Below are 12,937 nucleotides of genomic sequence, written 5' to 3' on the forward strand. Positions count from 1 at the left end.
AAATAACTGAATGGTTTGAGGAACGAGAAACTGTGGCTCATCTCAGAAGACGAGATTGGAGTCACACCTGTGTGCAATTTAATAAAAATCATTGATAAAGTGTATAAAGCTACAACACGATACCTCCATTATTCCTATTTTTTCCACAAACAGCCATTACAAGGAGTTTCCCCTTGCCCCCCTTAACAACCAGACTTAAATCTGTGAACTTCTGATCCACTACCTAGCATGTTCAATACAAGGCCATAGAAGATATTATGGAAGTGTAAGCATTATCCACTAAATTTATGCAAATCTTTTTATGGTACAGATTATCCAATTTTTTCCATTAACCGTTCAGCCCCTTTCATTATCATGGACAATAAAGTTCTACTGTAATAATTTAGTGAGTCCCTCACACTGTGGCTTGGCAGGTAATTAAACAGCTAATCTCTTTGCAAATCTAGTCTTTCAGATGAAGCTCCCTGTAAAGCAGATTTGAATAATTTCAAGGGAAAAATTGTTCCAGGGCCGGGTACCGATCCCGGGACCTCTGGTTGAATGTACCAGCGCTCTCCCAACTGAGCTACCCGGGAACTCCACCCGACACCGTCTCAACTTTTCCCTTTATATCCACACAACTCGCGTGGGCTGACGAAACGCCAGAGACCCACATCGAGTGCACACAAACTCTGTGTGACTTGGAATTGTGGTTTTCTGTTAACGAACACAGTAACGTATATATTATGCAAATCTAGTCTTTCAGGTGAAGCTCCCTGTAAAGCAGATTTGAATAATTTCAAGGGAAAAAAATTGTTCCGGGGCCGGGTATCGATCCCGGGACCTCTGGTTGAACGTACCAGCGCTCTCCCAACTGAGCTACCTGGGAACTCCACCCGACATGGTCTCAACTTTTCCCTTTATATCCACACAACTCGCGTGGGCTGACGAAACGCCAAAAGGGAGGTTTTATCTTTCATATGAAACCAAAACCAACACCATGTGAATCTGTCAAAAGAATAATATACACGCAAATGAAAACTGACGAACAAACATTTGAGAACAAGAAATGGCAAATATTATATAGAGACTTCAAACTCATACTGCAAGCCCCATGAAAATTATCAGATATCGCTTTCAGACTACTCACAGACTGCCTTGGGAAACAGATTCACAAAATTGGCATCTTACTCACCTAACTGCACCTATGTAACAACGAAGTCGAGATGGATGCATCCCATCTGGATGTCTGCCCAGCAGAATTGACAAATCTGCACTACTGCCAAAAATATTTGGAAAGCTAGACTGTTAATGGCTTAAATGCCAAAACAGCACATTGGAAACCAACCAACCAGATATGTTTATTATAAGTTAGGTGAAAAATGTATGTAATGTCTAGTTCTCTTCTATTCCACATATTTTTGTACACAATTTTTTTTTCTTTCTTTTTGTTACATGAACAAGCATAGAAACTGACTGGATGTTGATCCTGATTTTAGATAAAAAAAAAAACAGGCAAGATTTGTCACATATTTAGGTTGAGCAACTGCTCGTCATATTATATTTTGTTCACATATGATAGAAGTTCACTACTCCTGCTGTTACTGCTGCCGCCACTGTCCCCATCACTACTAAATGTAGCAACAGTTTCTACTGATCTTTTATAATAATGCTTCAATATTGTGTTAAGAGGTTTGGGTGTTATGTTAAATAAACTTTGTACCGTAATTAATTTTCTCTGAATAATTACATTACCCACAACTGTAATGTTAATGAATAAAGTGCCACTGTCACCACCACCACACCATTATATTCATACTAATATAAAGGATGAAAGTGAAATAAACCTTGCAGATTGAAAGGGATGGTAAGATACACCAAAACGAATAGAAAACCTATATTACGTTTTGTGATTAAATGCACGGTTAATTAGAAAATTAAGTTTGAAGTTTCAGCAGTCCGACAACATTGTCACCACTAACACACATTTCTCGTGATGCAGATGTAAGAGGTCAAAGCACTCGGTAACTCTGTGTGTCTCGCTAGATAAGAACTCTGGCACTGTGTTGCAACTAGCTCACAGTGGCTTAAATTTAGAGGTTTTTAAAATTAATTTTACACGAAAACCGTTCACAATATTGAAATATTCCAGAGGGATAAATTATTCTTTATTAGTTTTCTTATCGATATGGACAAAAATCACGATCCTACTCGCAATAGTTACCAAAGAAGATGTTGAACATTAGAGAAAAAACATTTTTTTTTTCTGGAAAAAAAAAATATATTAGCTTTCCAACAATATAATTTAGCTTTCTGTTACATACAACATTAGCTATTCGCTCTGAAAATCTGCAAGGCTATTTCATTTCCTCCCTGTATATATTGAGGACATGATTATTATTACTATTACAAACTAGACTCAAATCGAAAATCTGACCACACAAATGAGTCAGTATCTCACACCATTGTCTGTGCCTCACGTCCTGAACCGAGAGCTTCCTAGTGCTTATAACCACGCCTCTTAGGTCTGCTCGGACTGGCACGGCAGCTACAGCGTGCAGCACGGCAGCATATTACATGTTCTGAAAACATTATCCTATGTCATTGCAGGGGTCTTGACTGTTTATAATACTGGATACTGGAATCGTGGTTACCACTAATCGCAATTATCTCTGTTGGCGATTTCCTAAAATGTATATACACACTAGGCCACTCTTTGTTCAGTCTGGACAATTGCTGAATTGCCAAAGAGCAGCATTTCTCAAAGTATGTTCCGGGGTTCCGTGAGCCCTATATGATTTTAAATTCTATTTTACACTTTTTTACTTGGTTTTTTAACAACATTGTATCAACTACTAAATTATTTTGCATCGATGGGATTGATGATAGCGAAATGGTATTTGGCGAGATGAGGTCAGGGATTCGCCAAAGATTACATGACATTCGCCTTATGGTTGGGGAAAATATCCAACCAGGTAATCAGCCCAAGCGGGAATCGAACCCGCTCCAGAGCACAACTCTGGATCGATAGGCAAGCGCCTTAGCCGACTGGCTGCTCCGATGGCTATTTTATACTTAGTGGATACTATAAAAATATATAAATGTTAAGAAAATATGAATCAATAATAACATGAAACCACCGATGATAATGATGATGATGATGATGATGATAATAATAATAATAATATTCCAAGAATATGCGTAGTAACAATATGTTTAATGAACATCTAAAATGGAAATTACCCATAATACTTATCACTTTCATCACTGAATTCTCTGTTCACTAAAACAAAATACCGAAAAGACAAAATGCAGAAATACAGTAGAAATGAGACTACAACTTTCCGCCATAAAAACAGATTGCAGGCTTAAAAAGCAAATACATTCGTCCCACTGAACAGAATTATTGAGATACTAGCTTTCATTCGTCTGTTAACTATTAAATACTAATAAAATATTACAAGGATTCCGCAGTTACACTTTAGATTAAAAGGGGTTTCGCGGTGGAAAAAGTTTGACAAACACTGCCATAGAGGAAAGAGTTTACGGATGTGTACACATGACAAGCTTAATCGCGATTAGGTCGATAATCTCGAGTAGAGACTGTAGTCTACCAGTGGTATTAGTGTTTAGTTACAGGAATTGATGAGAAGGACATAATTTGTTTTATGAGGGGACAGCCTATACATTCACTTGTCCATGGCTGATCTTGCTCCATAGCTGACGAAAGGAATCCTGAAAAGGCTGATGTGTTGAACATAGGGTAGCAGGCACATGCTGTACCCAGGACCACCCACTTTCCCTCTCTGCGTCTCGCCCCGCAAAGAAACAGCTCAGGAAGTGAGGCATGGGCAGTACAGGGAATATCTTGTAACTGTCCCGGAGAGTTGCCACTTCCCGCTTCCAGGCGACCTTGTGACTAACATATTGATAACACAGTTCCCGGTTAGCGGCCTCAGTGCTAGACTGGCTGCCATAAGGGGTGGATGCATACTCCAATGCTCCTTAGTGTCTGAGCTGTGCTTAATTATTTGTGTGAAGTTAGTGATTAGTATGTGAAGTGTTTAGTTCCAATGCCATTTTCATTACGTGAGCATGTGTATATTTATAATACTTACATAAAATACTGAAAATCTTGTGCAAAAACGCGATGCAAGTTCCAACAGACCTGTACCTTGTGTAAAAACAATAAAAAAAACTAGCTAAAAAATTCGATGAAACAGAAATGATCGTAAAAGACTACACAAGAGCTGAAATGGAGTCAATCAGTGCTGCTGAACTTGTGAAAGTTAATAACAATTTTATAAGAAGGTGCCAGCAATGTTTATCAGTCAACAGAGGACATTTTGAGCATAAAATATGAGCTGGGTAAATACAAAGAACTGTACATTGCTTGCCTGCCAGGCGAACAGCAGGTGCATGCATAGCAGAAGACAGTTGCTCTGTGGCCACGACCAGAGAATTTCAACTCTTCGGGACAGTTAAAAGATATTCACTGTACATATTTGCTAACAAACTCTTCCTATCAATGAAATATGTTTATTCTATGTAAAACAGTTGTCAGTGGTCACTTACTACTGTTACTCAACTAGAGTCGACGGCAATTTAAAAGGCGGTAGTCTGCTAGCGTTTGCGTTGAGAGAGACAGATAGAGAGAGCAAGGCAGCGTACAACATTGCCACATCGTACTTCGTGCGCACGTGCAATACAAATAGCACAGAAGAGAATTTAAATTATCGAAAGACAATAATGATCTTAGTTGTTGATTACTGTAAGCATGACACCAAACAAACCCTTTTCCTTCACTAACAATATTCTTTGTACGTTCTCAATCCTACATCACATGATTCTGCAGTCGTTTCCTGAGCGTTGGCAACGTTGTAGCCAGCATCAAGATGACCGGCAGCATTCTGCTCTTCAACGTTTTTAAAATAATTATACACTTTAAACACCATTTTCCTTGCCTGCTTGTGCAATATTTGTATTTTTACAGTCTCTTATTTCATTTATTTATCTTACACACAGTAAATGTTAATTTTACTTATTCAATGTATTGAAACACTCACACGTGAACAAACGAACTACTTGTTATAGACTGATTCGATTGGTTCTACTGTACAAGCTTGTGCAGTCACATACCAGAAATGCTACGGCGCATATAGCAGCTGACCGCCTTCTGAAATGCCGTCTAGTCTAAACATACGAGAAATTGTTTGTGTTTGTTATTTTAAACTTAAATCTTAGAATCACAAAAATGTACTAACATGTAAAAGGAAGCACAGGACATTTGGTTCAATCAAGGAGAAACTATGTATAAATGAATTCTTTATTTTAACAGACAACTCAGAACAAGCACCCTGCTCTATAAGAAGAGCAATAACCACAGTACAATTATTTAGAAGACTGTCCATGCATTATCATAAACATATAACAATCAACACACAAATGCATTCCTCTCAAGACACAAAGGCACTTTTGGCTGTTTCTCTGGTTCTGCTACAAAAGTGCCGTGCTGAATAAAACCATTAGTAGTAACTAGCCATTACTGTCTACTGGTAAAGAAATACAAGCTTTCTGAATATTCCTCCTCCTCCTTAAAACAACAACTAATTCTACGACCCACATAATTGGAGGTGATCACTGAATTACAAATTAAACCCAGGTGCATTACACAAACATTAAACAAAATACAGGTTAAGAGTGCCAGTATGACAGGCACACAAATCTGAAACAATGACAAAAACCTTATAGTTGTAAAATGAAAGTATGTTTACGGAATATACTGGAAGGTTATATTCATTATATTTTCCTCACACTAATATGTACGGTAATAATAATTGTTCGAATATTACTTCGAACTTTCTCCTTAAATCCCGAGTTCTCACATTAATCTCAAAGGATTTGTAAAGTCTTTGACTTTTTTAACTCATTGGTGTTGAGGCCCATCAAGAGTCCCCCTCAAATAAATGATGAAAGAGATGACAGACAAGATTACATGCACAATTACTGAAGCCTCAAACTGGGCTACACAAATCAGCTATGTAAGTCATTATCATGTCATCCTTATATCAAACGATTATTCTTGTTGTATATATTGGTATATGACTTACCTTGAAGCAATGACTTCAACTACAGTGAAATAATCACTGTGGTATAATAACAATATATCTACTGCGTAGCTTATTGCTTCTGAAAAGTCAGTTATAATCTGTCATGCTTTTCGGAATCTGTAACGTTCAATTAAGTTGCTAAAATTTCAATCTTTTTAAATTACCCTCGTATACTATGCCTCTTTCTTTTTTTTTTTTTTTTTTCCCCCCCAAGATGTGTACATTATATTTAACAACACAACATAACTGCTTTGTTGCCCATTTCGTAAAATAAGCATTATTAATCATAAATCTGTACCATCTGTGAGAAAGAAAATAGTAAATGGACAGCAACCACTTACTATAATGCAAAAGGCTAAACAGGGATTTTCAGGACAACAGAAACATCATTGCCTTTTATTGGATCGCTAGGAAGCAAAGGGAATAAAATCTCTGACAATGCCATTGGAAGAACTAATGATTTTCTACGTAAATTACAGATACTGTATAAATATCTTTACTGCATTCACTACTGTCAATCAGTCTATAGAGTCGGACACTATGCATAAATTATGAAAAGATGATTTTACGTCATAACAATTGTTGTTAGCAATTGTGATAAAATAAAATATCATCAAATAGTAAGAGTATTATATGATTTACAAACGACTGCTGTCGGAATTGATAGAAAATGTTAAAACAATATAGTAATTTTTGGAAGGAAAATGTTTGCCTAACTTCTGTCAAAGAAATGTTCCATAATAACTTAACTGTATTGAAAAATATATTAATCAATCAATCTTCTTAATGTATCCAGCTGTTTGCTGACAACAAAGTCCACTATAGTCCACCGTAGTCTATTCAGTTGTTGTTTTTAAAAATATATTAAAATGTTTAGAATGTTATCATGAACGTGGAGAAATAGTTACGAATGTAAATTATGCAAGCATGTTCGAAATAATGAGATTTTTTAAAATACCTTGTGGAATCGGACACACAGTTGAGATATTCCATTTGGAGTCGAACACACTGCTTCAGCTATTAGAGTGTTCGAACTTTGAGGATCCAAAAGAGGGAGACTGGGTTCTGATAAAATGCACCACTGACAACGGTGTTACCAATATACATTATATTGCTCATGTAGACAAGGTGTTATTCATTTGGTGTGCCGGAAATAAGTTGTGCTAGGTATCTTAAGAAGAACGACAGGTTCAGATAAGCTTTCTTCGAAACCATGCAAATTAATCGAAATATTGTAATTATTACTATTTTGAAGTATGTGAGAGGATAAATTTATTCACTATCAGACCTGTAATAGATGGCAATGACTATAGACTTGCTGTGGTTATGACCATGTACTATAAAAAAAAATACTCTCCCACAATTGCAAAGTGTGTAACTGTACCTCTCTAATCAAAATTCCCTTTCCTGTACCTTTCTTAAACCACTTAATATCTGCTCATGTTGATGTAACAAGTTTCTTTTCTTAAGTGTATCTGCATATATGTAGATGTAACAAGTTATTTTTCTGAAGTGTTTGGCCTATATGTAGTAATAAAGTGTCATTTTAATTGCGATTTGGCGTCTCTTTTCAGCTACAGAGGCTATTTCAAGAAGATGGGCGATGAAGGAACAATAATGAAATAAAGAAGATGATAAGTCTACGTATCAGAATAGAATCTGCCCCTCTGAAGACGTCTAGCACAAATCTCACATAATATGCTAAGCAACGAATTCTGCCTATTTTATAGTGAAAAGCCATTAGTGACATAGTAGCTGTATCTGATAATATTGAACGATGTTTATGATAGTAATTATATTGGCAGTTGCTCCACAGTCAAGTCACATCTCAATATAACAAACCAGAAAGCACTGTGACAATACAGTGAAAAGTTTTGTCTAGAGTTCCATTACACGCCAAAAGAGGACTGAATAAATCTCAAAGACCAGAGCGAATCTCTCGCCCATTACACTCAGTTGTGTATAAAATATACAGTGTACTGCATATGTATTACTACACTCCACAATATAAAGTATTGCACTACATACACACCACTTTGTATTTAATTAATCATCACAAATCATATGTCTGACATGTTTCATTAATCATGACTTCAAAAAGCTTTGTGACCCATTCACCTTTATGGTGAATACCAGAAATACTTTTATTATGCTTAAGAGCAGTACTTCTCTTTATAGTCCACCTAGGACCAAAATCTTAAAATAACTGGGGGGGTCTCACATATTGAAGTTTCTGAGAGTTATTCCACTTGAGTAATAACTCAACTCTTAATATTTAGGGCCACACTATTATTCTTGTATTGTTCCACATCAACAGAGATGGCGCCTCTTTATTTTATTTGTGAAAGGATGAGAAAGACAACACTTCATAGTTGTCGAAAATTATTAGCCATCCTCTCAATAATAGGTACTTCAATTAATTATTTAGAACAATTTAAATATGTAAAAGAAATAATATACAGTACTAATGTTTAGTTACGGCCACATGCCATGCTTGTATACTAATAGTATGCCAGCTATAGCCACGTTACTCTTATTTCCAGTAGCCAATCACGTTGCAGGTGGAATACATTTAAATATGCGCGTCTTGTCATTGGTTGCTGATGACATTATGCACTTCCAATGTTACCACATTTAGTTAACAGTCAGCTGATAATAATAATAATAATAATAATAATAATAATAATAATAATAATGACACTCTTTCAGCTTCCCAATAATGGGACTGCCTCATTGGACAAAGCATAACAAACACACAAAATGAAAACAAAATAGACCACAAAAGAGAAATGTAGAGAACGAAAAAAAAAAGGGGGGGGGGGGAAATTAAGGACATGAAAGATAACAGCATACATAATAGGCCTAAACATAGACCTGTTCGGTGGCAAACAGGTGTCAAAATGTGCAACAACTCAGCCAGCCTAAAGAGCCCCCATACATGCAAAGACTTACTGAAGGTAAGTTTGTACAAACTTATCTCAGGGAGGTATATGTGAATTGGATGATTGCCCACACATGCTCAGACTTACCTCCTAGACTTATAGTTCACCAAGAAGACATAAGAGGTCGTTGAAGTTATTTTCCATAAAGAAATGGGATCACTCGAGAAATATTATTCCTCCATGGTTCTGTGTTCATTTCTAAGTGATTCCTTAGCATCATTTTAAACAGTATATCTATAGTTTCGCTGTTATAAGTGTTATTAAAAAAAAAAAAAAAAAGTAAAACCCGAATTTCTCCATACAATTTTAACCAACTCACAACGTATTTTTAACACAACTCTATCATCAACTCTCAACTCTTAAAATAAACATTAAAAATTACGGGGCAGTTTTGATTTATTGATATTTAATTATTCTATTGGAATTTTTTTATTAAATTATTATCTATTTGGGGTATGTTATTTTCCATGGGAAATATTTACACATTTCTATAAATTCTAAATATTTACACATTTCTATAAATTCTAAGAGAAATACATGAGAATAATTCCTTAAATCTGAACTTTCATAGCTTGCTGCCATTTCCCTATACAGAACTGCAAAACATAACAATGAATTCTCGACCAGATGCTTGCAGTATCGTTTGTTTCTACACTTACTTTTTCTGCCCTTTAATTTGGAGAGTACTACAGTAGGAAAATTTAAAGCAGTCCTATAAGTCTGATGACTTACCTCAAGGTCAAAAGCCTTGATACTTTTTCGTCCATACAAGAGGAGACACCCTGTGGATTTAGGTTTGCACAGACTTACCTCCAGGTAAGTCTTAGCATGTATGGTGCCCTAAGACGTAAGAAAAGAGGTGGAGCTATGCTGGAAATAGCAACGCGGCTATAGCAGCCATGATTAGATCGTAACATACTACAAACACTTACTGATTTCTTCACATCTCAACATACTATCTTTATTTGTTCACATCTCAACATACTAGCTTTAAAACTATCTATAGTATATAACTAACTGGAGGAGTATGGTCATATTCATTAAGCAACAACCTTTATTTCCCAATTTCTGATATGTATAAACGTCACTGAAGTTATCATGTAAGAGATCAGTAGTCGCAACACATACTTTGACTTATTTAACAAGTATATACCTAAATCCCAGCACTCTGTAAGATAAATTTTACAGTAAACTCTGAGGTGAATATATTTTTAACTCAAGAAGGGTTATGTTAGGCCCGACGCAGGCTAGTGTTAAAAGGACGCTGTGACGCAGCGTCCCATTGGTGCGCATTTAGAAGTACATTGTTCTAAGTGACCAATACACACGTGGTTCCCGGGACGCAGCATCAGGTAAAGACAGACAGCAGTGACACAGCATTAATTATCTAGTTGCAGGTTTTGCCAGAATGCAGCGTCACCACTGGCTGCTGCGTTCTGGCACTTCATTGTTGATTGTTGTTCAGTACACACACGCGTCTATCGCCTGTAGTATTGACAGCAAAATGGACGTAGAAACTTACTGATTCATCCTCCAGTGGCATTTCATGAACTTAAATGGAAAGTGTGCAGTCTCGAACAGACCAGTGGCATGACAAACATGGAAGGCAAGGAAAGCATTGCTTCCAACGTTCAAAAAGCGAAAAAGAAGAAATTTATTGCAGAAATTATATTTTAATCGTGAGAACTATGAATTCTCTAAAATGTCACAAAATTCTTTCTCTGAGCACCTGTCCTGGTCGAGGCAGATTCATTAGATTAGATTTGATGTGTTCTGGAAACCATTCACAGTAATGAGGACTTCTATGCCCAGGTCATCGATGATTTTGCTGCTAAAGAGGGGAGAATTGTTTTAGTCTTCAAATATATTTAGGTGAATTGGCTGCTATCTGTTTTGTACTATTTGTATTACTGTTTCCCTCACATAAAACTGCACCACAAGTCACAAGAAAAAGAAATTAATTAATCTCTCTTTAGAAGTGATTTGTGAGTGACATTACACAGAATGGCAATACAGTGACATTAATTATTCACCCAATATTCTTTAACCTAAAAAATTAATAGTTTTTTAGTTCCCCAGTATCGAACACAACATGTTTAATTTACAGTCCCTGGCCTGACCTTTATTTTGTACCATAATATACATGTTATTGTAAGCATGAAATTAATTAATTGTTGTGCACAACAGCTGCTACAAGTGTTCCTTAACAATAACAATGGTAGATGAACATTAAAATTTGTTTTCTGAAATGAATGAATTACGAAAAATGAAGATGAGTCTAATAAGTTAGCCAGAGACTGTACATGTGCCTCTATAAATGGTAAATTAATAATAAAATACATATAAAGTTTTCTTTTACATATTACTCCATCATCCTGCTATACTATTAATATAGGATCTTAGTAATCATAAAACTATAAAATATTCAATGCTTACACCATCATACAAACAACCTCCCCCATTTCATTAACAGGAATTCACTTATCTGTTGATTTTGCAATGGTTGCCACAGCATTGGGATATCTATTTTTAAATTCTACCATTGCTCGCACTGTTGTTGGTACAAACGTTACAGCATGTCCATCATCATCAGTTGTTATTAGCACCACTCCTTTTAGTTTTTCATCCAACTGTAACAAGAATCAGGATATACCTCTTTTAATTATATACACCCATTATAGAATGGTATTAAAATATTTATTTATTTATTTGTCTAATGGCTAGTACATGATATTTACTATCATTGACTGAGGGAAAAACAAGAAAGTGGTGAACAAAACTATGGATTAAGTAATTAAAAACATTCGGGCTCTGGCTTCCCAGTAGCGGTCGACTTCCGTGGAGGATTTCAGAGCAGAGCATTTTGCAAGATGTTGTCTATCCATGTCTTCCTGTTGATGGCACAAAATGCAGGATGCTGATGGAAGGATGCCAAGAAGATTGAGGTGTTTACCCAGGATGTCATGTTCAGTGTTAAGACGAAAGCTTGCAACTGCTAGTCTTCTGGGTTCAGGAGGTATACCCTTCAGTAATTTCCTACGTTGTTGCGAAATGTTTATGTCCAGTACTTGTTGGTGATTATTTTTTTGTAGTTGCTTGATATATTGTTTTACTGAGCTAAATGAGGAAGGTTTCCATGGGTTTATTTTGAGATTGGCACCCTTCTTAGCTAATGTGTCAGCCTGTTCATTCCCATGTAGATTAAAATGTCCTGGGATCCATTGTAACACAACTGTTTTGCCACGTTCTTTTAAATTTGCAAGTATTTTTTGACAATTATTGATTTGTTCTGTGTAGGGGTGGTCAGTTTTATTTATGGACAAAATGGCTGCTTTTGAGTCTGAGAGGATGACGGCGTTTGTGAATTTATCCATATGGAATAAAAGTTGATTTAAGGCAACATGTATAGCTTCAATTTCTCCATCATAGGCAGATAGATTATAACCAACTGGAAGATAGAAGCAAAATAGATTACTAAAAATACCAGCTCCTACATTTCCTTGAGGATCTGTTTTCGAGCCATCGGTATAAATTCTTATCCAATAGTCTTCCGGATATCTGATGTTGACGGTTTCAAGGGCCAATTGTTGTAAATTTTCTTTACTGTGTTGATTTTTGGTGATTTGTTCTAGGAGGTCTATTTCTGATTGAATTATATCTATCTGAAGTGGGTTTTGTGGAAGCATTAGAGGTTGAAGGAGATTGGGTATATCGAGTTCTTCTTTTAGTTTCTCTGCATATTGGATGCATAGACCAAAATGCGACATAGACCTACCTCCACGTGGTGCACCCTGGACAACGCTTTGCGGCAAAATGGTCTATAATAAGGCAAAGAAAATGAGAAAGCCAACAAATTGTCCTTTTAAGGATTACTCTGAACAACTTAAGATCCTTCAGTGGTATTAA

The 12,937-nt window shown here is 36.2% G+C and overlaps 1 protein-coding gene across 10 annotated transcripts in view; it reads right to left on the reverse strand.

Moving 5' to 3' along the window:
* Positions 1-5,291: 5,291 nt before the first annotated feature.
* Positions 5,292-12,937, reverse strand: part of LOC138706341 (dentin sialophosphoprotein-like) — a 69,119-nt gene continuing 61,473 nt past the window's right edge. For all 10 annotated transcript variants that reach the window (XM_069835508.1, XM_069835509.1, XM_069835505.1 and 7 more), the window contains one exon: positions 5,292-11,661. In XM_069835508.1, the coding sequence (XP_069691609.1) occupies positions 11,509-11,661 (153 nt within the window). In that variant the 3' untranslated portion in view covers positions 5,292-11,508. The remainder of the gene's footprint in view (positions 11,662-12,937) is intronic.

Source organism: Periplaneta americana, chromosome 9 (genome assembly GCF_040183065.1).
Source record: "Periplaneta americana isolate PAMFEO1 chromosome 9, P.americana_PAMFEO1_priV1, whole genome shotgun sequence".
Lineage (NCBI taxonomy): Eukaryota > Metazoa > Arthropoda > Insecta > Blattodea > Blattidae > Periplaneta > Periplaneta americana.